Source organism: Trachurus trachurus (assembly GCF_905171665.1).
Source record: "Trachurus trachurus genome assembly, chromosome: 17".
Lineage (NCBI taxonomy): Eukaryota > Metazoa > Chordata > Actinopteri > Carangiformes > Carangidae > Trachurus > Trachurus trachurus.
Window position 1 is genome coordinate 228182 of NC_139900.1, and position 27746 is coordinate 255927.

The following is a 27746-nucleotide window of genomic DNA, read 5'->3' on the forward strand; positions in this document are numbered from 1 at the left end:
TATCATTATGTATGCATTACTCAGCATTAATTAACACATTAGTTTATATGTTAATGCTTAATAATGTGCTAACTAATGTTAATTAAGGGACCATGAAGTCATAGATAATTCTCAATCAGTTTCATTATCTTTCCATGAACACGTGTTTTAGTTTTACTTCATGATAAAGAATCTAAGTATTAAACTGTAAAAAGTATATTATCTGTTCTAAATGAAACGTGCTTCAGTGTGATTGTGCGATGTGAGTTTGTGTCGTGGAGTTTCGTGTTGTGTGACAACGACTTCAACTGGAAAGATGATTTTTGGAAGCGGCACCAGACTCAGTGTTGAACCCCGTAAGTAGAGATTCATTCACACTATAAAACATTTAGAGTTAACAACAATGTTTTACATCACAAAAATACAAAAAATAGGATTCAAATGTGTAAATCTTTAGGAACATTCAGTGATAAAACTGTGTTTTGGTTTGGTCATAATAAAAGTACTTAGCTTAGTCGCACTGCACCGATCAGTAGATTCAGTCACAAATTTCTACTGCACAATAAAGTCTATTCATCATAAATTCATAATGTAGATTAACAATAATAATAATCATATATTTTAATGGAAAAAGTAAAAGATGGAAGGCAAATGTAAGGCATCTTTATTAACATTCACTGTTAAAATTGTGTTTTGGTCGTAATAAAAACAGCAGCTCAGACAATTCAGTCACACAACCTTTTGTGTTTCTACTGCACAATAACATCTATTCATCATTTAATTCCTAATGTAGATTAATAATAACCATCTATTCTAATGGAGATAGTAAAATATAGAAGACTAATGTAAAAAGAAAAGAGGTTTGGTTGAGTTGGACACCACAGAGTTTGTGTTATGATGTTTCATGTTGTGTGAATGATGGCGGTGGATATAAACTGGTGTTTGGACGTGGAACCAGATTAAACATCGACCTCAGTGAGTAATACTTATACTAATACTGTTCATACTCAGTTTTAATATCCGGATGAATGGATGAAACATTATTTTAATTAATTTATTTTATTTTAATGTTTATTTAACAGGGACGATACGTACACAACATTGCCACAAAGAATGAAAAATGTGATGATACAAGATGTCTTTGTCCCTGGTCAGGCTACAGAAGGATAAAAGATACTGAATACCGTTACAATAAGTGCAATAATACAAAGTGAATAGTTATCATGAATAAATAAACACAGCTACAAACTTTAGATTAAGATGTTGCACAGATTAAATACATTAAACATGAGTAAAATGCTGTATTGACAGTGACTTGAGAGAAGTTGATGTTCACATTTCTGCTGCTGCTGAAGCCGATGTTCAGCTCTAGCACTAAACATCTTTAACTCTGTATTATGATAATATCTTTATCATAATACAGAACTAAAGATGTTTAGCTTTAGCACTAAACATCTTTAATTCTGTTTTATGATAATATCTTTATCATAATACAGAACTAAAGATGTTTAGCTCTAGCACTAAACATCTTTAATTCTGTATTATGATAATATCTTTATCATAATTAGGACGTGTTGATGATCACATGATGAGACACAAAAGTAAAACACCTATAACACACATAACTGATGAACAGCCAATGTTAAAATGTACATTTGAACCATTTCTATTAGAGTATGATGAACAGAAATTATCTTTTTATTATTATTGAGCATCATTTAAGTCCAATATATTTGTAATGATTATGTTTCCTGAAGGAGGTACAGTAGGTTTGTGTTGTGCTGTTTCATGTTGTGTGACTACGAATCAAAAGCTCGTCTTTGGAAGCGGCACCAGACTCGGTGTTGAACCCAGTGAGTAGTTATTCACACCATAAACATTTTTACAGTGTTTTACTGCAACAGATTAAAGAAAAAGACAAGTTGTCGAGCTCTGAGGCTTGTTAAACTGCACAAAGTAGAAACTCATTGTGTTGCCAGGTAGTAAAAGGCAACAATCTATATTATAATGTAGATTTTAACAGTCCTATCAGTGTATAAGGAACTAAAAAATGCTTTTCATTATTATTTATTATCATTTAAGTTCCAAAACATAAAACAGTTATAGTTTTTAAAGGACGATTGCCCCAAGTCGTCACTACTGTAGGTTTGTGTTGTGCTGTTTCATGTTGTGTGAATGCTGCAAATAAGATCGTGTTTGGAAGTGGAACCAGGTTAACCATCGAACCCAGTGAGTAACTAAAATATCACATGACTAGTAATAATATGAGGGAAAATTAATAATAAAATCTATTATTTACCATCAATTACCACTGTTTTAGTCAAATGTGTCATTATATCATCTTAATGTAGCATCTTTGCTATTTCAAACTCCTTTATTACAGGGTTAGGGTTATCATTTGTATATATATACTGTATATATATCAAATCTCTTAACCAACATATGTTTTATTAGTTTTCCTGAATGAAAAAGAAGCTAAAATCAAATCTAAATAGTGAAATGTAAAATATTATCTGTTATAAATGAGATGTAGCTACTTCAGTCTGAATGTGCTGAGTTTGTGTCATGGAGTTTCATGTTGTGTGACGTACGATACAAATCAAAAGTTCGTCTTTGGAAGCGGCATCAGACTCGGTGTTGAACCCAGTAAGTAGTTATTCACAACATAAATGTTTTTACAGTGTTTTACTGCAAAAACGGTTTCATTAAAAATTCGTTAAACTGCACAAAGTAGAAACTAATTGTGTTGCCATCTAGCAAGCGTTAGTTAACAACAATGTTTTACACCACACAAAAACTAGGAATCATACACGTTCATCTTTATTAACATTCACTGTTAAAATTGTGTTTTGGTCATAATAACATAATAAAACACCAGCTCAGACAATTCAGCCACACAACCTTTTGTGTTTCTACTGCACAATAACATCAATTCATCATTTAATTCCTAATGTAGATTAATAACCATCTATTCTAATGAAAATAGTAAAATATAGAAGACTAATGTAAAAACTAGAGAATGCTGCATTCCCTGAAGGAAGTCCGGGTGAATGCTGAAAGCTGGAAGCTGAATGAGCTGAATAAACTGTTGAAACTATTAAAGCTGAATGAAGTTAAGAAACTGCTGAAGAAATGTTGGAAGAGATTAAATAATATATGAAGAGTATGAAATGGTTTGAAATGACTTGAACTGTTGAAGATCAGTACGAAGAAATGTAAAGTCTGAAGTTACTCAGATTTACTTAAAACTGACAGTTCGAAAACATTGTTGAACCATTTATTACTAATGTAGATTAAACAATATCTGAAGTGTAAAAGTAGAATAATATAATAGTAGTTACAATCCGTTAAAGGGGAGAATAAATGGATGGATGAAACATTATCTTTATCATATTTATGACATGTTGATGATCGATGAGACACAAAAGTAAAACATAACACACATAATGTACATTTGAACCATTCTACCAGTGCATGATGAACAGAAATTTATATTTATTTATTTCATAAAGGCCGTTTGTCCCAGGTCGTCGCTGTAGGTTTGTGTTGTGATGTTTCATGTTGTGTGAATAGCAATAAGTTGATCTTTGGAAGTGGAACCAGACTAATCGTTGAACCCAGTGAGTACTAACTAAAATATGACATCAATATTATTAATATGAGGAAAATGAATCATAAAGTCATAACTACATCAACGTCAATGAGGATAACAAGCATCACTGTTTTAATTAAAGGTGCCGTTACAGAATCTTAATGAAGCATCTTTGCTAATTCAAACTGCTTGGTTACATTAATCATTACAATTAATATATGCACATATATCTAATATTTTTATTAAAATATGATTTATTAGTTTTCCTGAATGAAAAAGAAGCTTAAGTCAAATCTAAATATTGAACTGTAAAATATTTTTTGTTGTAAATAAGCTGCTTCAGTCTGAATGAGCTGAGTTTGTGTCGTGGAGTTTCATGTTGTGTGACTACAAATACAAATCAAAAGCTGATCTTTGGAAGCGGCACCAGACTCGGTGTTGAACCCAGTGAGTAGAGATTCACACTATTAACTTTTTATTATTATTATGTTATTACTGCAACAGATACAAAACAAACAACAAGTTTTAGATTCTGAGGCTCATTAAACTGCACAAAGTTAATAACAACGTTTTAGATCACAACTCAAACACTCAAATATGTAGCCTACATTTCTATGAATATTTATTGCCAGAATTTTGAATTAACATTAAATTCATAATATTGATTAATACTAATGCCTTCTAATGGAAATAGTAAAACATGAAAATCATATGTAAAGTCAGTTTTTTAAATTTGGTTTGGTTCAGTTGGACACCACATAGTTTGTGTTATGATGCTTCATGTTGTGTGAATGCTGGAGGTGGATATAAGATCTTCTTTGCAGAGGGAACCAGACTAAACATCGAACCCAGTAAGTTGTAAAACATAATATACACATACATATATATAAAAATAATATTATTCATGAGGAGTTTATTAAATGTATATATGTTTAATGGAAAAATATAATATAAACAGTTGAGGTGATTCATTCAAAGTTGTAAATTACATTGGATTTTCAATAATAGTTGGACACATAAACATTGAAACAAGTTCAATGATTAATTAATATGAGACTTTTAGCGTCAACGTAGAAAATAATTTGATGTAAAATAGTTTGTAAAAATCTACATAAATACTCTTCTGCTGTGTTATTCTGTCCTCCTCATTGTTATTTAGGAATTAAACTAAATGAATCAATTAATTTAAAAACATTAGACGACATTAAACCCGTGAAACTGAATTCAAATGAACAATCTTTAAGTTTGGTACTTTGTGTTGTGGTGTTTCCTGTTGTGCGACTGGTGGAAGTCAAACTAAACTCTTCTTTGGACGTGGAACCACATTAAACACTGAACTGAGTGAGTAGAAACGAAAAGAAAAGATACATATTATAATCTAATAAATAACCAAAGTCTGTTCAATACAATACAATACAATACAACTTTATTGTCCACCACTGTGGAAAATTGTCTTCTGCAAACATACTCCATTATAAAGTGAACTTTATACCCTTTTTTTCAATTTCAAGAAAAAAAAGAAAAAATCAAAAAAATATATATATATAAAAAAAAGTCGATTTAAAAATCGTCAAAAAAAGATATCGCGATATTTATGTGAATCGATTTTTTCTCCCGCCCCTAGTTTGAATGTCATTTTATTTCTTACTTTTCTAACTCTTAACACAAACTCCAAAGTATCCAAATAAATCACACAACAATTGTGGAAAACTGTCTTCGGCACCATCACCATAACAGAGATGTATCATATTTCATTAAAAACACAGTTAAATGAGGAAACAGTTAAAACACTATTAATCGTACAATAAATAAATAGAAAGAGAAGAGAAAAAAAATAAAATAAATTGGGAGCAGTTCATTGCTGGTGCCATTTCTACATGACATTGGTTTGTTTGCAGTTTTCTGTGTTGAGTAAATGGTATTTGAGCAGTAAGTTTGACTCAGGCTGATAAACACTGTGTGACTCTGAGTGAAAAAGTTCTGTTCGGCCGAGGAGTCGAGTTAAAGGTCGAGTCACGTAAGTTCATGTTATGTCTAATATCTAACAGGCTGAATAAGTGTTAGAACTGAGTGAATCAGACGAAGCCTTACAGCAGTGGTTCTCAACTGGTGGGTCGGGACCCAGAAGTGGGTCGTGGACCCGTTCTGGATGGGTCGCGGACAGCTGGTCAAAAAGTAAATAATATTTAATGCACATCTGATGTTGGACATGTCTTTTATTTTGAAAAATAACTTATATTGAAAGGCACGAGACACGTGAACACATGCAGTTGTAATGCTCCTCCTCACTTTCTTATTATTTGCTCCATTTGCTCTGAATGCAAAGATATCAGTTTCTTATTAATGTGGCCTGATGCAGTGAATCTGGTTTTGTTTTGTGGGTCTTTATTTTGTGCAGTTTGATATTTATTCTTTAGTGAACATGCTCTGAATGCAGAGATGCATCAGAAGTCAAATATATCGTTTTGTTGGTCTCCATTTTGTGCAGTTTGATATTTTTTTATTCACTTCCGTACATGCAGTTGTCATGGTAACTCCTCAGTTTCATCATGTGCTCTGAAATGCACTTTGCTCAATAAAGAGCTAAATGAGTTTTTAAAGGCTTTAAAGTAAGTAAGTGACACTGTAAAAGCCATTAAAAGGCTCTAAACTAATGTAAACTAATGTAAGGATTAGCGGATGCAGCCTCAGGGTCTGACCTGCTGTTTGCTGCAGCATCATTGTGTGTTTGTGTTTGTGTGCTGAGGCTTCACACTGTGTGAATGTTAACAAAATCATCTTTGGAAGTGGCACCAAACTGCTCGTTGAAACCTGTAAGTCCAGTTCTTTACGCTCCATATTTGAGGTTAAAGGGACAACGAGGAGTTTGTATTTGGTTATAAAAAGTCTCATATTAATGTGGATGAATCTACGTTACCACTTGTTAATGGTCCATTTTAGATAAATCTATGGTTTTGTCTCTATGGTTATTTTGTTATTATTAGTGGTGGTGGAAATGCTGGGCGAGCCGACCAGCGTTTCTTTACTTTCGGTTTCGTGGCGAGTCATGAGAATAACGCCGCCGTATGAATCTCCGTTTATGGTGGGAACTACGACGGTATGTGATCGTCTTCCAACCTCTGACTTTAATTCTTGATGAATGAAAACATGAGTCTGTCTTGCACCGGTCAAAGAATTTCACGGTGCGGAGGCTCATAAATGTAGTGTGGAAACACTTCACTTTAACAAAACTCCTCGTTGTCCCTTTAAATTCAAAGATTCAAACAGTTTAAAAACCTAATAGCAAAAACCTAGAGGTTCATGTTTCATTTTCACACTTCTGATTGAAATACAAATTGGAAATCTGACCTTCACATTGAAGACATCAAATTGAAAACCTGATGGTTTTTGTCGTGTCAGTTTAAACTGTGGGACAAACGCTGGCAGAATGAGGTTTGGATCGGGAATCAAACTGACTGTGGACACATGTGAGTCCACATCACCACATAACTAACCCTAACCCATCACATCACATCTTCATCTTTTTCTTTTTCTTTTTCTTTTAGAGGTGAATTGATTTTGATGATTTGGATTAGAAATGTTAAATGATTAAATGGAACAGAAGTGGGACAGCAGAGCTCAGTGCATAGCAGAAGATAAGACAAGGCATCTTTATTTCTACAGCAGCGCATTTCATACCAAGGCAACTCAATGTGCTTTATATAAAGACTAAACATTAAAAAAAGAAGCATAAGACAGAATAAAAACAAACAAAACACTAAAAACAGAGTTAAAAGCAACAAGAGCAAATAAAAGTAAAATAAAAGAAAATAGATAAAGTTTTAAGTTCTCAGCTATAAGACCTTGTTAGGTGATAAAAGATCACAAAGGAAAATGTAAAATCTAAAAAGGAAATATTGATAATTTTCCCTTATTTTATTATTACAAAATCTAGGTTTTGAAAAGATATCCAACAAGGGAATGTTACATAGTGATTAATGCCATGTTCATAAATGTTAATTGGTGTATATGTATAAAAAGGTATATTCTGCAGAAACATTTTCAACTTTCTTTGAGATTAATTGGTCATGTTAAGAGCAGTTTAATTAAACTTACAGAGGTTAATTAAGATACAAAGTTGAGTCTTACACAGTTTATGTATCAGCAGTTTGTATTGTGTGAACACGGCGACCTACAAGCTGATCTTTGGCTCGGGGATCAGACTGAACGTTGAAGCCAGTAAGTCCAGTTAAATACGTTTCATTATAGAAACCAGATTCTCAATCGTTATAATACAAAATATCTGTCTAATATGTCATATTGAAATAGTTTTCCATTTAATGAAACGGTACTATAGGTAGAGGAACATCACCAATATAAGTCATTGACCTACGAAGGTTTGTGTTTTAATAGAAACCGGTGAAAACTCAGAGTAATAAATGTAGAATAACGAAGCCTTTTGTTGAGGATGTGATCGTATTGATCAGTGTGAGTTGTGTAGTTATTGATTAGTTATTGAGTTGTGTAGTTATTGATCAGGGAGGATGTGCTGTGTGACTGGGACTGGAGGACAAAGAGTCTTTTTTGGTGAAGGAGTGAAGCTGACAGTTGAATCCAGTGAGTAGAAGTTTAACTTTTATTAAAGGAGCTCTGTTTAAAGGGTAAACTGTGTAAAAAAGGCTTTTTAAGATTTTAATGATAATCCCCAAAATTTCAATTCCCCGATTCCTCTTCAATGTAAACTCATAAACCAACCAACAAAAAAGTACCGTATGTTAGTTAGAAAAATAACCATTTGGTTTTATTTCAGTTATTTAACACGTTATATAAATAAACTACTACAAACTGACTAACTAAATCTGATCTAATGACACAGTTTGAGAACATTTCCTTTGTCACAATATTAAATGTGATAATCGCTATAAAAATATGTTTAAACGGTCCGCTGTTAGTTTGTATTAATATTTCATTCAGTCCATCAATCAACACAATGTGACTGATACTCATTCTGACATACACCAATTAACATTTTTGAACATGACATCAATTGTTGGATATCTTTTCAAAACCTAGATTTTGTAATAATAAAATAAAGGAAAATTATCAATATTTCCTTTTTAGATTTTACATTTGCCTTTGAGATCTTTTATCAGCTAACAAGGTCTTATCTTCAATGTAAACTCATAAACCAACCAACCGTATGTTAGTTAGAAAGAACCATTTAGTTTTTATCCCTCTAAAATAAATATTTTTTACATACGTCACAGTCATTTTCATACACATTTCTACATTGTGGTTAATGGTTACTATTGTGCCTGCATGAGTTGTTATTGTTGAGCTGAAACTGACTGTGTGACTTCATCTGGAAACTGGAAAATCATTTTTGGAAGAGGAATCAAACTTTCTGTAGAGAACAGTGAGTAAATCAAACACTTAAACAGGAAACATAATGACACATAACGACTGAAAACACTGAGTTAAAATGTCTTTAAATATCAACACATGATTGTTTTATGCTCTTTCAGAAAACTAAACTACAGTCGAGGCCTATAATGAGTTTATAACTCAATAATTCAATGCTGACTCAACACAACCACCTGAAAACCAATGATTACCCTTCTATTCTATATAAATGTGTATCTGACTCTTTGCAGATGATGTGACTCAGTATGTTGCAGATCATTTTAATAATAATGGGAACCAGAGTAGCTTTTAGTGATGTTAGTGCATCAAATGAACTAGTAGAATGACTGTTGTGGTGACTATACTTGTAATTACACAACTGCATAGATAGAATACACAAATCAGTCAATGGTTGTGTGGCTAAAAAACAAAGATGTGTTAGGTTGAAGTCTTAGATCTTCACTGGTCAGCTTTTACTTTCTCTCAGATATTCTCCCACGTGTCTTCTTTACCGTAGATTTAACAATATGTTTATTTGCTCCTTTGTATTAATTCATTGGATCAAATTTTCATTCTCAATCCTAAACAACTGTATCCTATACTTTCACTTTCTCCAATTTAAATCGAGTTGCAGCATATAGAAATATCTGAGCTGGTGCATGAAAGGTTGGGAACAACCACTGCTTTACAGTCGTATTTCTGCTGTTATTTTGGCGAAAGTAACTCAAAAGTAATACAAAAGTAGTGTAACGCATTACAATTCTGAGACAGTAATATTGTAATGTAACTAATTACTTTCAAATGACAGTAACTAATAATATGTAATGTGTTATATTTTGGATGTAACTTGCCCAACACCGGTTATTTCTCAGTGATTCAATTTCTCATATTGTGGAAAAGAGGAAAACATTTTTAAATAATTCATTCACAAACTGTAAAAGTCCCGAGTTTTATATAATAATCTATAATTGAATAGATTTTTATTTCTATTGATTGATTAGGTGAATGTTAGCTGTATGAGTGGTGGTGGCTGTTGTAGTGTTATTGTTGAGCTCCGTTCCACTGTGTGACTGGTTCAACGGGAAGCTACAAAATCATTTTTGGAGAAGGGACCAGACTGTTTGTAGAAACCAGTGAGTAACAAGAATTACTTTATTAATTTAACAGTTCAAATGAAGTTGAGTCGTAGGTCTGAAACAGATGGAACCGTTTCAGCACAAGGTCTTGATCAGATACTGAACACACGTTTTTATTGGTTTAACGTATTAACTGTTAGTTATGCGAACAATTATTCAATTCAATTCAATTCAATATCTTTATTGTCCACAATGTGGAAATGTGTCTTTGGCTTCACCACTTACAGTAGCATAAGACCACATAAAATACAATACAATAACACACAATAAATAGCATAGCAAAAGAGTAAAAGAATGAAAGAGTAAAAGAGTAAAAAGGTGAGATACATAGTAGCTCCGAAGTGTCCTGAAATGCATTTATGAATGCATTATTAATGCATGTGTGTGTTCTCTGAAGCAGCCTGAGGTCCGTGTGGTTTCTGCTCAGACCAGATTCACTGTGTGACTCAGACTTCAGGAAACTATAAACTAAGTTTTGGAAAAGGAACCAAATTAAACGTGGAAACAAGTGAGTATGAAGAATTTACTTCATTTTCTTAATTTAAGAAAACGTGTTGTAGTGTAACAGGCAAGGCAAGGCAATTTTATTAGTATAGCCCGTTTTTACAAACAGTTTGTCTCAAAGGGCTTTACATGGCATCATAACAACATCCTCTGTCCTAGCACAGAGACAACGTTAGGAAGTTTTACTATTAAGTTGGATGAAGAACTAATTTTAGCCGCTGTAGTTAGTGTTGATGTGATTGGGTACATTTACATTTTATTTTAAAATGTATATCAATGTACATTGTCCCTCTCCATCAAATAAAACTGAATTGAATTGATGTAGTGGTACAGTAGAGGACAGTAGCAGCATGTGGTTATTGATGTGATCAGATTCACTGTGTGACTGCTGGATCAGGAAACTACAAACTGTATTTTGGAGCTGGAACCAGAGTGACTGTAGAAGCCAGTGAGTATCAGAGAGACTTAATAACTTTAATCAATGAAAATAGTGCAAGTGTTTGATGATGATGATGATGATGATGATGATGATGATGATGGTGTCGGGGCTGGGTTAGTGGAGCTCAGCTGGATTCATGTTGAACATCTGCTTGTTGTGTTGTATTGATTATGTACGAGGAGATCAGATCAGATGGAGTGTTTCATGTATTTTAGGATCATTATTGGTCAGTTTTAGGTAACGGACATACAGTATTTTAGTGTTTGCGGACGATGTTTCTTGGACATCAGTTATTGTTCTGAGAGGAAACAGTGTGTGACTGACTCTGGTGCCAGGAAAATCATTTTTGGAGACGGAGTTAAAGTGAAGGTGGAGGCCAGTGAGTATTGATATTATCTCTTAGTTTTTAACATTTGAATTGTACGTAGATCTGATAAAAGTAAAACGTCTGGAAATCAACGATAAAACTGAACCGTTAGTTTTATAAAATCAATCAATCAAAATGTATTTGGATAGCACTTTACAATAGCTGGACGGTACCCAAAGTGCTTTACATCAAAGCAGTAAGATAATACATCAAAACAATACATGAAAACACAAGAAAGTGCTACTAGTGCTGCAAGAAGACACAAGAAAGTGCTACTAGTGCTGCAGGGTGTTAAAGCCTCTAAAAGTGCACACAGCAAAATGAAAACAGGCCAAATAGGTACATATTAAGAACAGGACTTCCCTAGTCAGAGTTAAAAGCTAATCTAAAAAAGTGCGTCTTTAGCTTCGATTTAAAAAGACTGAGGTAAAAAAAAATGAGCATGATAATGTGATTTAAAATGCTGCATTAATCACTTATAATCAAAAGAGAAGTTACCAAACTAAAGTGAACACAGTTTTCCGTTGCCCCAACTAGCGGTAGATTTCAGCAGTTATACTGTCGATATTTACAGATGAAAAATTACTCAAAATATCCAGAATTCTTCGGAAAAGAGACTAAATGTAACCACCTAACACCTAACTGTTTTTAGAGTGTTAAGACTGTTTTTAGAGTGTTAAAACTGTTTTTAGAGAGTTAAAACTGTTTTTAGAGTGTTAAAACTGTTTTTAGAGAGTTAAAACTGTTTTTAGAGTGTTAAGACTGTTTCTAGAGAGTTAAAACTGTTTTTAGAAGTTAAAACTGTGTTTAGAAGTTAAAACTGCAGCGGAGCTTCGTGTAGTTAACGTTGGAGTCAGATTCACTGTGTGACGAGTGGATCAGGAAACTTGAAACTGTCTTTCGGGGAAGGAATCAAACTAAGTGTAGAAATGAGTGAGTATTGAATATAAATTCATCTGTTTAAACAACCAAACCAATTCTTCTTTTTTTTAATCAAAACCGTGTGTTATATGAATGCAGGAAATACTGTGACGGTTAAATGTCACGTCAGATTGGTTTTATTTCAGTTAAATATAACACGTTATATAAATAAACTACTACAAACTGACTAAATCTGATCTAATGACACATTTTGAAAACATTTCCTTGGTCACAATATTAAATGTGATAATCGCTATAAAAATATGTTTAAACGATTCGCTGTTAGTTTGTATTAATATTTCATTCAGTCCATCAATCAACACTCGTTCTGATGTCGTATCTAAATTCATCTGACGTCAACATGTCACATATTTTAGTTACAGTTTGAAATATATACTTTATTTCATCAATAATTACAGGCAGATTGGGAGATGATTACACTTTCAATTACTGAATGATGATCATGATCATTCACTTTCTTCACACATCAACAAGTTTTTAAACTCTATAATCAAAAGCAATCGTTGAATCATACTGAAACATTTGCAGCTAAACAGCAAATAGTGTTTTTTTTCCTTGTTAGATGTTAAAAGTTATAAACTTGGTGATGAATGGGGCCGAGCAGTTCTGGTTCAGATCAGATTCACTGTGTGACGACGTCAGGAGACAGAAAGATGTTGTTTGGAGATGGAACCAGAGTAACAGTAGAAAACAGTGAGTAGTAAAACACAAAAACAGACTCAAAGCGTTTGAATGTCATTTTATTTCTTACTTTTCTAACTCTTAACACAAACCACAAAGAATCCAAATAAATCACACAACACAACACAGCCCAATGTCAGTTAAAGTCGAGCTGTTTGCAGACGATGTGACTGAGTTAACGTCAGATTATTGATGCTGTAGCTGTAGCTGTCGTTGAGAGAACAAACTGAGTGTGGAACCAGTGAGTTTATTTATCTACAGTTTAGTGAACAAATCAATAGTGTCACAGAAATAAACATGCACCAACTTTAGCCCATCTTTATTATTATTCTAACCTTTATTTAACCAGGTTTGTCCCATTGAGATCCAAGAGAGACCTGGCCAAGAATGACAGCACATAGTTTCAACACATAGTCACATTCATTAAAAAATATTTAAAAAATAAAAATAAAAAGAATTTTCAAAATTAGTTATAATAATTTACAAGATTAGTCAAACATTTGCACTCAATTAAAACATTTGCACCCCTGAAGCCTGGATGTGATGGAGTTTATCATGGACTTGAACACATTCAGAGAGACCAACCAGACTTTGGAGTTTGAGCTCTGACTGCAAACTGAGCAGAGAATCTAAAAGCTTTCTTCCCCATTTCTGTTCTGAGTCCAGTCGGTGAAAAAGTTTTGTTTGTGTAGGAAATGAAGTGAAGTTTAGCCGTCGGTGCTCAGCAGCTCTGTGGTTTGTGTGACTGAGTTTCCTGATGTGTGACTGGATACGGAGAGAAGTTGATATTTGGCCCCGGCTGTAAACTGACCGTTGACTCCAGTAAGTTTAAGTTTAAGTTCCTTTATTCATCTGAGAGGAACAATGAGAGCTTTGATCCAATCAATGTTCGTTTCCAGTCTAATACCTAATTTATCTACATTTCTTTAACTCCTCACTTTAGATAAACCTTTAGACAGAAACTGCCTCATCTGTTCCCTTTTTATCTTTATGGACGTGCTAGTTTTTTAGTAACATGTAGAATTTGAAATCAGTTAATAATCAATAGGAATAAGATGTTTGTGTAGTAAAATCTGAATCCAGTAGCAGACTGTTGTTGTCTGTGGGTTTATGAAGTCAGGTTTCTCACTGTGTGACTGGTTTCTCTGGAGACTACAAACTCATCTTTGGTTCTGGCACAAAACTGAAGGTTGAATCACGTAAGTTCATTTATTCATGTAACTTGGTTTGAGCTTATAATCAGTTCTGTAATTCAACATTGTCACCAGCAGCTGATGTGTAGAATAAAAAACCTTTGTTATACAGATTCAGAGGTCAGATAAAAACATGAATAAAGATTTTAAAAAGTGCGTTTAATAGACTTCAAACTAAAACATGAAATGATGCGTAATCGCAAGTAGCTGAATTAAAACTGCAGCAGTTTCTACTCTACACACGAAAAACACCAGAAGACAAAAAAAACTTAAAAAAGACTTTTATTAGTTCAGTAACATCCATTTTTCTGTTCACTCTGAACATCTGTTTAAATTTGCCAAATAACAAATGAGCAACTTCGTGATGACATGTCGTACAGAGGTTAATTAAGAAACAAAGTAGAGTTTATGTATAAGCAGTTTGTGTTGTGTGAACACGGCGAGCTACCAGCTGATCTTTGGCTCGGGGATCAGACTGAACGTTGAAGCCAGTAAGTCCAGTTAAATATGTTTCATTATAGAAACCAGATTCTCAATCGCTATAATAAAAAATATCTGTCTAATGTGTAATATCTGAATAGTTTTCCATTTAATGAAGCAGTACTATAGGTAGAGGAACATCACCAATATAAGTCACTGACCTACAAAGGTTTGTGTTTTAGTAGAAACTGGTGAAAACTCAGAGTATTAAATGTAGAATAACAAAGCCTTGTGTTGAGGATGTGATCATATTGATCAGTGTGAGCTGTGTAGTTATTGATCAGGGAGGATGTGCTGTGTGACTGGGACTGGAGGACAAAGAGTCTTTTTTGGTGAAGGAGTGAAGCTGACAGTTGAATCCAGTGAGTAGAAGTTTAACTTTTATTAAAGGAGCTCTGTTTGAACTGAACTCTGCAATGTAAACTCATAAACCAACCAACCAACCAACCAACCAACCAACCAACCAACCAATTAACCAACCAACCAACCAACCGTATGTTAGTTAGAAAAAGAACCATTTAGTTTTAATGAGCGACTTCGTGACGACTTTGTCTCTTCTGACCTCACGGTTTGTGCAGCTGCTTGTCTCGTTGTGTGACTAACGTTGGGAATTCAAAGCTCGTCTTCTCTTCTGGCACCAAACTGAAGGTTGAAGACAGTAAGTTATTAACTTTCATCTGTAGGAACTGAACTTTCATTAAAGTGAAGTCTCTGAATTCATATTTGACCTAGTTTCATGTCGGCTAAAATCAAGTCATCATGAAAATTAAGTTAAAAAAAAATACTGGATAATCTCACAGTGACGACACAACAAGTATTTCTGGACAAACAACCAAAACAAATATTTGTCTCAATTCCTTTGTGTAACCTCAGTGTAGAGTATGACCGGTATGTTAGTCTGTGCCACTGGCCTCATGGTTTACGTAGCCAGGTTTCCTGTTGTGTGAAGGATTTCTCCAGCAACAAACTCATCTTTGGCTCCGGCACAAAACTGAAGGTTGAATCAAGTAAGTTACAGATTCATTCGTCAAAGCTCTGGTTCATTATAACAATTAAAGGGACAACGAGGAGTTTCTATTTGGTTATAAAAAAGTCTGATATTAATGTGGATGAATCTACGTTACCACTTGTTAATGGTCCATTTTAGATAAATCTATGGTTTTGTCTCTATGGTTATTTTGTTATTATTAGTGGTGGTGGAAATGCTGGGCGAGCCGACCAGCGTTTCTTTACTTTCGGTTTCGTGGCGAGTCATGAGAATAACGCCGCCGAATCTCCGTTTATGGTGGGAACTACGACGGTATGTGATCGTCTTCCAACCTCTGACTTTAATTCTTGATGAATGAAAACATGAGTCTGTCTTGCACCGGTCAAAGAATTTCACGGTGCGGAGGCTCAGAAATGTAGTGTGAAGACACTTCACTTTAACAAAACTCCTCGTTGTCCTTTTAATTTACAGTTTGTTAAACCTCCTGCATTATTGGTTAATTAAACCACAGCTTTTAAAGTAATCTCATATGCCTACATCTCAATTCCATTAATGATATATTACATGATTCTTGGGCTAAGATCACTTGTTTTAATGATATACCAAAGTTCTAGAGAATCCGTCAGTATGAGCAGAAGCTTCTGTGGTACTGGGCAGTGGTGTTGTTGCTCAGAGCAGATCCACAGTGTGACTTCAACCTCATCTTCATCTCTGAAGCTGCTGTTTGGAAAAGGCAGCAGATTAACAGTGGAGAGCAGTGAGTAGAAACACGTAAAACTAAACCGGTGTGACACTGGATCAGAACCACACAGCTGCTTTTTACCATGCAAGGCAAGGCATCTTTATTTATATAGCACATTTCATTACCCTCATCAAACCGTAGCTTCACACTGGTCATTGTTGCTGTTTGTGTGGACTTTGTGCTGGTTTAAACTGGTTCACCACCAACAGTGAAGTGAAGTTCTCTGCAGCAGCTTGTGTGACTTTTTGTCGAAGCTCTGGTTGTTGTGTGAATCTTGGAGGAACCAAACTGGTGTTCGGCAGCGGGACGACGCTGTTGGTCCAAACCAGTAAGAAAAGAAACTGTCTCGTTTAAAGGGATAGTTCAACATTTTGGCAAATTGGCCCATTGACATAATCCCTTTACACTGGACCTCCGTTTATTTAGAAAATTGGTAACAAACCTACTCCTAAAACTATAGGGATTACGGCAATGGGCCAATTGGCCAAAATGTTGAACTATCCTTTTAACCTAGAAGATAAGAACTAAGTGTGTTGGACTGATAACTCTTTTAGTTAGTTAGTTTTTAGTTAGTTAAGTCCTCAATTGTTTTGATAAAAGCAGTCCATTTCATTGCTCCTCTAGATCGGAGAGAGAAAGTCATCTTTTCCATTAAACACATTTCCTTCACTTTGTCCATCCATTGGTTAATGCTTGGAGATTCTGTTTTATACCAGCATTTTGTTATAACTTTTTTACAAGCCATCAACAGTATTTTACACAGATACCAGTCATTTTTAAGAACCACATTTTCATTTAGGACACAGAAATAGAGGACTGTCACATTAGGGATTGCGTATCCCAGGATCGTTGCCACAGTAGTAGCCTACATACATGACCCCAGGAGGTTTGAATTTTTGGGCAGAGCCAAAATATATGGGAATGATCTGTGTTCATGTTTCCGCACTGCCTCCAGCACTGTTCTGGTGATTAAGAGAATTTACTTTTTATAAGAGGTGTAATGAAAAAACGAATCTAGTTCTTCCAGCCAAGTGAGTTCTTCTTTAAAACATGAGGCCGGGGTCGTTCCTCTGCTCATCAACCTGTGCACCATTATTATTTTTATTATATTATTGATGGAATCAACTTGACATTAATACCCACGATGCTACTAAATATAAAAGACAGTGCAGTAGTGTGTAGTTGTGTAGAAGTATCTGAGCTCATCAGTGTGTAGACAGTTGTTGAGTTGTTGCTGAGCTGTTGTGAACTGTGTGACTCAGACTAGTTCCCAGAAGCTCCAGTTTGGACCTGGAATCAAACTCATCGTCCACGACAGTGAGTAGAACTGTTCATTTATACAATTATTATTAACACTAACGAAGCTACAGGAAACAAATACACAAACACACTGGACATGAGAGTCAGATTTCATATCGATGGAAGTCGTTTCCATTAAGTTATTATTAACACAATCATCTCCCATCCTGGGATCAGTAAAGTACATCCTAATCCTAATCTTAACCTTAACCTTAATCTTATGCTACTGTGTGAAAATGAAATAGCCTCATCAACTAAAAAACTGAACAGTAAATGTCCGTGGACAGAACTGTAACATTTAATGACAACAGTAAAAAAACAACAACCGTAAAACCAAACCAGTGAGTGATATACGTTTATCCATCAGTGAATGTAACCAACTGACATAAAGCAGCGTTAATTAATATTTTTTAATTATGTTTAGAGCTTCAAGTGTGAATAAGAACTGAGACATCTGTGATGGAAAGTGACAGAGAAAAAAGTCGGAACATGAGACGATCGTCTTCAAACTGTAACAGTCTATGACATCATTAACAAAAAAAAACATAGTTCAAAGATGAAGATTGAACTTTGAGATCTCGAGAAGTTGAGAGTTCATCCTGAACCCTCTGAGTTGTTGCTGAGCTGTGGTGAACTGTGTGACTCAGACCAGTTCCCAGAAGCTGCAGTTTGGACCTGGAACCAAACTCCTGGTCCACCAGAGTGAGTCCAACTCTTCATTTATAGAGTCATTAATAAACACACACACACTCTACACCATTCAGCTTTTCAATCTTATAAGAATCTGATGTTATATTAGTGGAAATTGTTTCCATTAAGTTATTATAATAAGTGATTATGCTTTGGAGGAAAATAAAATAAATCTGACCGTCAACTTAAAATATCAAACGTAGCTACACGTTCAAAGAGAGAAATGATGAGTTAAATTCAGAACAAAAGTACAAATCAAACTTAAAAATTGTTTTTAAAGAAGTAATAATAATTCTCACACACACACACACACACACACACACACACACACACACACTGGGGGAGTTGAGTTAGTGTTGTGCGTTGTGTCAGTGTGTGAATGACGGGTCGGGGCGGCTGAGCTTCGCAGCCGGGACGGAGCTGAAAATACACAACAGTAAGATGATTAAACATGAAACAACTTCATGTTCACTAACTGATCGATGTTTCACAGCGCTGAGGAAACTTTACACATAGATTTAATATAAAAGGTGTCGATTTCCAGCTGCAGCTGTGAAGAAGAGCTGAGAGTCTCTAGTTAATCAATATTAATAACTCGCTAACACTTTACTTGAAGCATCGTCATAACAGTGTCATGACCGTGTCATAAATATTATGTCAATGTGTTTATGCGTTTATGATGCTGTCATTAAGTGTCATTCGGTTTTGTCATGACAACTTGACATTTCATTTGTTTGGGATGTCTTTATTATGACAACTTGACATTGATCAAAGTGGTGGCAGAATATCTTCATTACACAGTCATCATGGTGTCGTGACAGTCGGTTTTGGGTTTTGCTGTCCACATCCTGTCTAACATCAATGACCAAGTGCTAGAACTGGTCTGTCACCTTCTAGCACAGCTAATTATAATAATCATTATGTCAATTTGCCATAAACACAAAAATGGGTGCACATTTTTTAATGTCAGGTTGTCATGACAAAGAAATGTTCTGGTAATGTCACTTTGATCAATGTAAAGTTGTCGTAATAAGGACATCCCAAACAAATGTAATGTCAAGTTGTCATAATCAAGACATCCCAAACAATGTCAAGTTGGGGGTCAGAGGTCAGGGTTGTGGGTCGGGGGTTTTTGTTGAGGCTTCACTCAGAGTGTGAACAGCAACAACGTGAAAATGATTTTTGCTTCAGGAGTTCAGCTCAGAGTTCAAACACGTGAGTAAAAAGGTTTTTATAAAGTCCAGTTTGTGTTTGTGTTGAGGTTCAGTTCTACGTCCAGCAGTGTGTGTGTGTGTGTGTGTGTGTGTGTGTGTGTGTGTGTGTGTGTGTGTGTGTGTGTGGTGGTTAATGGTCTGGACTCAGTCAGTGTGTGAATGTCGGGTACAGATTCACTTTTGGAGACGGGATCAAACTTCACGTTGAGACTCGTGAGTTGTTGAACGTCATAACATCAATGTTTCTGTGACTTTAACTGTAATTATTATTATTATTATGACTATTATCAATAACTGTAATTAGTAAAATTATAATTAAATGGAGCCAGATCATTTTAGTAAATAGAAGTGAAGTTGTAGTTTTGTAGTTTGGGCCGGTGACGTTTCAGTTCAGTTCTGTTTTAGTGCTAGATGTAGAAACCAGTGGAGTCGGTGACGAGTCGTATCGACGTGAAGAAAAACACGCGGCTGTGAACGCGTCACAGTGTTGGAGCTTCAGTAGTCGTAGTAGTTGTTGTGTGTTAACGTGCTGCGGTCGCACACTGTGTGAACGCTGCTGGTAACAAACTGGTGTTTGGAGCTGGAACTAAAGTCATCGTACAAACACGTGAGTCACAACTCAACTAAACTATTCACATTAAACACAACCTGCAGCTGGAAAACATGACAAACATCTTCACAACACCACAGATGGAATACAAATAATATTCATTACATTTACAAAGAAGACAGATTATAAAATGACCAAAACCATGATATCACAATCAATGATCACTATCAATACGTTACATTACATTTATCAGCTTTGTCTCCACATTTACAACATTTTAATATTCAACCATAGAGAAAGTATTTAAACTAAACCTGAACCAACAGACGTGAACATCTTCAAAACTCCTTTTTACAAAGTCTATAGATACTTCAACATTATAATACTACTAATAATAATAATAATCACATAAATGATAATAAATAATAATAATGTAATAAAGTTAGGTGTGTGTGTGTTGTCCAGATAAATAGACGACGTAGCCTCAGGAGTTGTGTGTTTTCGATTGTTCAGACTTAAGACGACTTAAACGATAAAAAATAAGGATAAAATAAAATATAAAACCATTTGACTTCCACTGGATGAAAGACTAAAGCCTGTAACCATGGAAACAGTTTCTGCAGGCAGCTCCGTCAGTGTGTGAACAACATCAAGCTGCTGTTTGGATCTGGAGTCAGACTTTCTCTCCAGACACGTGAGTGTGAAGAGTCGAATATTAACGAAGATAAACGACAAGTTTCATATTTCACCGATTCTTTGTTTTAACTGTTGAAGCTGCGTGAGGTTCGGTCCAGACACACAGACACACTCAGCACGTCTTCGTCTTCGTCTTCTTCTGCTCGTATGGATTAATAACTCTGCAGCTGTGTAGGGTTATAGGTTATAGGTTATAGGTTATAGGTTATAGGTCGTCAGTGTAGAAACTTCACAACAGTTCAGTTTGTCACGAGGTTGTTTTTTATTTTATTTAACCTTTATTTTACCAGGCAAATTGCTTGAGATAAAAAAATCTCTTTTACGAGCATGGCCTGGCCAAGAAAGCAGCAACAAGATAATATACACACAAAGAAGTGAGGACGAATATGAGAGAGAGAGAGAGAGAGAGAGAAAAGATGAATGACGTCCAGAGTTCTACAGTCCGGGAGGGATATTGGGGGAAGAGAAGGAGGAAGAGAGGGCTGTGTGGTACAAGGGGAGGCTGTACCAGGGGATCCTGAAGGAAGAGAGATTATGTTAAATCAAACAAGATAGAACAGAACAATGCACAACAATACACACTAAAAGAACACTAATCCAGTGATGACAAAATACTAAACAGTAAAACATTTACACACTCCATGATTTGCCATTAAAAAACAGTTAAGTCTGGTTTTAAAATCGGAAAGGGTGATGAATGCCTGTAGTTTTAGTGTTTTTTGGAGATTGGTCCAGCCAGAGGGAGCAGAGTACATGAATGATGCCCTCTTCCCAAACTCAGTACGAGTTCTGGGGACAGAGGCAGATAGAAAGTCCAGAGAGCGCAGTTGTGAGTTGTTGTTCTGACTTCATCCACTGTGAGACTGGGACTGGGTCTGAAAAACTGCAGTTTGGACCTGGACTCAAGCTCCTCGTCCACAGCAGTGAGTACTTTACTGTACTGTACTGTACTTTACTGTACTGTACTGCAATGTACTGTACTGTACTGTACCAACTGTCACTTATATAAAAAACTCAACTTTCAGCAGAGTCATATGATGTTAAAAAACAAAACGAAAAACAACAAAAGTAAAAATGTGAATTGAAACCAAATATAACTGAACTTTGAAAGAGAACACTGCCATTACCATTAATTATATTTACAACGTCTTTAGATTGATAGATTGATAGATGTATTCATATTTTATTGATCCCGAGGTAAATGATGTATAAATGTATAACATGACATCGTCGGCGTATGGGATTGTTTTAAGCACAGTGACTGAAACAGATGTGAACGTAGAAACAAAGTGAAAGCAGCTCGTCTTCGTCTTCTTCTGGTCGTATCGACTCAAACACCACTTCAAAATGACCAGTTTCTATGTTTGTTTTACTATTTATAGGTTTGTGTTTGAGTTAATTGAACATGACAACATTTCCCCCAAAACTGAATTTAAAATGGTGCTTTTAAGCATTTATTGGCAGAAAGTTACAGCTGGTCAAAATAACAAAAAATTGTAATAATAATATAATATAATAATACAAAGAAAACACGTTCATATTTATTCCTAAACAACACAACACAAATATTTTGATTTAGGAAGAGTTTATAAACCAGTTTTAGTGAGATAATGTGGATGTTTAATCCCAGCAGTGGTTTTTATTTATAATCTTCCTATAAAACCAGACGTGGTTCAGGTGACGACCTCATCAGTGTCTCGTTGTGTAGACTGAGTCGTCTTTGTGTTGGTGTTTAAAAAGAATAGAGTATATAGTAAAGTAGAGATGCTTTTAAAGAAACAATTGTCAAAATGATCTCTTCATTTTTTCCGCGGCATCGGACATTTGAAGCGTAGAGCGTTGTGCGTTGTGCGCTCTGAGCTCTGAGGTCTGAGCTCAGTGTTTCCTGGTTAAAGTCCAACAACACAACAATGTGTGACACAGACTGGCAACAACAAACTGCTGTTTGGAGCTGGATCTAAACTCCAGGTCGACAAAAGTGAGTTAAAGCAGAAGTCAGGTGAATGTTTGTGTTAATATAAGTCTTAAATAGTTGTATCTTCCGACAGCAATCACTTCTATAGAGTGTTTGGTCTGAAACACGGGTCTGTCAGTCACTCTGCTCTGCTCTGAGCCCAGGAGAAAACTTTCCTTGTATCCTACAACCTTTATCCAATGATCCAACAAGGCAACCCGTAACTCGTGTTTTTCCGACCTGTGAAGTGGTACCAGTTCGATCTGGTACGAGTTCACGGGTCAGAAGTTACGAGTGGCCGTTATAGTGACTTTCACCGGTAAAACAGGTCGGAGAAACACGAGTGGGTTGCCTGGAACGCTACAAAGTCGTAAGTTGTGACTTGAAGCTGTAATTTACGATTTCAAAAGCCTGCCTGGAACGCAGCATTAGCCAAAACCACCGGATCGCTTACTTCTGCTTTAAGTATCCAACATTGTTATTATCACTGAGGTTTGACACACACAGTGAAGTGAATAATCATAAAGACAAGATGGAGTTGATGACCAATATAAAACGTCAGGAGCATCGTTGTGTTTGTGTGAGTTAATGCGGCTTCAAACTGACGATGTTCAGGTTCAGACTGAAACAAGAAGCCAAACACTCTTATATTTAGACTGAAAAGATACGTATTATATGTAAGAACATGAATGATGGGACTGTGTGTTGAAACATGAATGATGGGACTGTGTGTTGAACTACTGCAGTGGTTTTTGTAAGTGGTTTACTTCCTGTGTGAATAACAACAACAACAAAGTCCTGTTTGGATCTGGACTCACACTGACGGTTGTGTCCAGTAAGTGAGTCATGACTTCATTAACATGTTATACAACTTAGTTTAATGGAAATGACACAGATTCATCAGCCATAAATCAGCTGAATAAAGCTGAACTATTAACTATTAACTATTAACTCATTATTATTTCTACATTGCCAAGCAACACTTATTTAGCTTTTATGGCAATTTGTTGGGGAAAAAATGTGATAATTGAGTGAAAATTGTTTTTAATCCGAATCCTCAACCTTAAAAATGAATCAATAAAAAACACTGTCATTGATAAGCTTGTATTTTGTCCAGTAACGTGTTGTACAGTAGTTTTATTCCAGTAACGGGTTGTGGTTTTATTATTTTATTCCAGTAACGGGTTGTGGTTTTATTCTTTTATTCCATTAACGAGTTGTAGTTTTATTCTTTTATTCCAGTAACGGGTTGTAGTTTTATTCTTTTATTCCAGTAACGAGTTGTGGTTTTATTCTTTTATTCCAGTAACGGGTTGTGGTTTTATTCTTTTATTCCAGTAACGGGTTGTGGTTTTATTCTTTTATTCCAGTAACGGGTTGTGGTTTTATTCTTTTATTCCAGTAACGAGTTGTGGTTTTATTCTTTTATTCCAGTAACGGGTTGTGGTTTTATTCAAGTAATGTGTTGTAGTTTTATTCTTTAATTCCAGTAACGGGTTGCGGTTTTATTATTTTATTCCAGTAACACGTTGTGGTTTAAACTGTTGCTGGTAATGAGTGAGTCACTAACGATGAAATCAGAGGTTGTGAAACTAACGAAGCTCAAACTGTGGTTGTTGTAACGACACAATCTGCTGTGTGAATCACCATGGCAACAAAGTCCTGTTTGGATCTGGATCAGAACTGATTGTTGTGTGAGTTACGTACTTATAAATATGTGTTGTTATTATTATTATTAGTCGTAGTATTAGCATGAGTAGTAACCATAATTTATAATTGTTCTATGATGGGTTTAATCTGCTGGGATGTCGATTCTTCTTCATTTAAACGTCAAACTTCACTAAACTGGATTAAATAATAACTTCAGGACATTTAGAGCAAATCAAGAAACAGCATCTGTGATTCAGTTTGACGTGTGGACAGTTATTGGATGGTTATTGGGCAGATGTTGGACGGTTATTGGACAGATGTTGGATGGTTATTGGACAGATGTTGGATGGTTATTGGACAGATGTTGGACGGTTATTGGACAGATGTTGGATGGTTATTGGACAGATGTTGGACGGTTATTGGACAGATGTTGGATGGTTATTGGACAGATGTTGGACGGTTATTGGACAGATGTTGGATGGTTATTGGACAGATGTTGGATGGTTATTGGACAGATGTTGGATGGTTATTGGACAGATGTTGGATGGTTATCGGACAGATGTTGGAGGGTTATTGGACAGATGTTGGAGGGTTATTGGACAGATGTTGGAGGGTTATTGGACAGATGTTGGACGGTTATCGGACAGATGTTGGACGGTTATCGGACAGATGTTGTCTTCTACATCTGCTTCTGGTTGTTTCTCCTTCTTTTTCCACAGGAACTAAACGTGACCTAACCGCTCTCACCTGTTCTCCTTGTTCTCCTAATCTGACCTCTGGCTGCTCTGTTTTTGTGTTTTTCAGTCGACGACTACGAGCCGACCCAATATCTTGTGACAAATGACAAAGAGGAGAAAGCCTGTCTGGCCACGGGCTTCAGCAGATACAGAAGGTTCAACAGTTCTGAGCCTCAAAATGGACTCTACTGGTCTGACTCGGCTCGCATCTCAGGAGACTCCCTCTACAACAGTGTGGTGCTGCTGAAGGACGGGGAGGAAGAAAAATGTTCTAATGGTCAGTCTCAGCTCACATTAGCATAAAGCTTTATTGTAAATGAAATAATAAAAATAAAATATATGTATTTTTTCTTTTAATGTGGAAAAATAAAGAAGAATAAAATGATTTCCTTATAAAGATGAAGTTCTTCAAACTAAAATGTAATATTCAAATGCTAAATGATGTTTTCAGAGAGAAAAAAGAGAATGAATGAACAGAGAGAGTTCTGAGTGTTTTTTATCAAAGATTTCACCGTCACTAATAAAAGTTGACGTTGTTTTTCAGAAACAAAGAAGAAGGTGTTGCCGTGTGTGGACAGACTGGAGAGAGGTGAGTTCACTTCCTCACTGTGATGGCCTGTTGGTGTGTGTTCTAACATGTTGGTGTGTGTAACGTGTCGGTGTGTGTGTCGTGTGTGTAACGTGTCGGTGTGTGTATGTTAACGTGTGTGTTGTGCTGTTTGCAGACCCCACGGTGAACACGGTCTCCCTGGTGGTGCTGGGCCTCCGGCTGCTCTTCATCAAGACCGTCATCTTCAACGTGCTGATGACCGCGCGCCTCTGGATCAGTCAATGTGAGGACACAACACGACACAACACGACACAACACAACACAACACAACACAACACAACACAACACAACACGACACACAACAAGCCCGGAGCACACACACAGACATGCTACATATCAACAGAAAGCTGAGAATCTCGGCTATAAACCATTCGTAGGACCAACCAACACAGTTACAACACCGAGCGATCAAACAATTTGTCGCAAAAACACGAACAAACACCGAAAAACGCGCTAGACAGAGAAACCGAGCCAGTAAACAGGCTTCTTTGATCTGACCAGGAGCTAACTGTAGCCACACGATAGCAGACACTCCACAGATTCCAAAAATACCATTTTTATCCCTCTACGACCAAGTTTCACTGATCCAGCAGCCTAATACGATAAACAACAACAAGCGCATTTGGTAAACACAACCAGAAAAGCAGTCTTACCTTGGGAAAATTTGCAGCGAAAAGTTTAAAGTTTTATATTATATTAATAAATCCCGATTGATTCCTTTTCAGTTAGTTTATGCAAATTGTGTGAAAATAAAGATTAAACAATAGTTTATAGTAGCAGGTGGTTCCAAGCTGGGACAAAAATGGACATTTTGGAAAGTTCGCCTGAATATTTTGTAGTAAAATTTCAATAATTTTGTCCTGCTTCAATTAATCAGAATCAACCACTGCAGATACAATGTTCACATGTTGTACAATGATTTTATAGAGAGTTTTAGCTTCATCAGCATTATTCTAAAGGACACTCATCAAAAATATGATTTTTTTTTTATGGAAAGCATTGAATTTATTTAATTTTTGCTGTGTGTCATCTTCATTTACTCTTCACCAGTAACAGACATACTGATAATTACACATCTCAACAATCCTCAAAGTGTCCCATATTCAATGACACCAAAATTATTCAAATAGACCTTGTGGTTGCAGAGATATACTCATTTTATTATTGATATGCAATTTTCGAGCAGAGGCCTGGAAAATAGGCTCAGGGAAGATCGAAGTGTTTCTCTGTCTGTAGTGAAGCTTCCTGTTAGTTTGTTGTGAGTGAAACCAGGTTGTGATTCTAACAAACCTTTGTGTCTGTGTTTGTTTTAGGAGCTGATCAGAGACCAGTCGCCGCTCTGCTTCACGCCTGTTAACACGTAAACATGTAACCTATCAGCTGACAGCATCATCATCATCCTCATCCTCATCATCATCATAGCCCTAACCCTACCAGTGAGGAGAAGCTGTGTGTCGTTATTGTGTGTCTGTGCTGCTGTAAATGATCTGCTGTGTGTGACGAAGCTCCAATAAAAACCACACAACTCACTCACTGTCGTCGTGTTTCTTCATTCACCTCAGCTGCTATTGGCTCTTCACAGTGTGATGTCATAACTCTGACTCATGATGATGTGTAGACACTGAGCGAAGGCCGATGATACAAAACACTAGAAAAAAACGATGCCGACGTCCAAGAGCAAAGACAATAAAACTGACCTGACACTCTGACGAGGCTGTGGAGGAAACCATGAGGCCCAAACTATAATATAACATAAAGTGTTTTAACTTATACAAAATAAAACAGTAGAAAAAAGATCCAGCATATCTAACCACCATTAACAACAATTGCTACAAATGCATCCTCCCCAAGCCAGAAATAGGAAGGGGGGGGGGACAAGGAACAAATGAAGGAAATAACTGATGAATAAATAAATAAATAA

At 35.8% G+C, this 27746-nt stretch overlaps 1 protein-coding gene across 1 annotated transcript; it reads left to right on the forward strand.

Annotated features, from left to right (window-relative positions):
* The first annotated feature begins 283 nt into the window (after positions 1-283).
* LOC311000758 (M1-specific T cell receptor alpha chain-like) lies at positions 284-27354 on the forward strand. The gene is made up of 5 exons (XM_083991583.1): positions 284-335; positions 25283-25492; positions 25760-25804; positions 25941-26048; positions 27139-27354. Coding segments are annotated over exons 1-5 (405 nt in total). The 5' UTR covers positions 284-295; the 3' UTR covers positions 27141-27354.
* Positions 27355-27746: the final 392 nt, after the last annotated feature.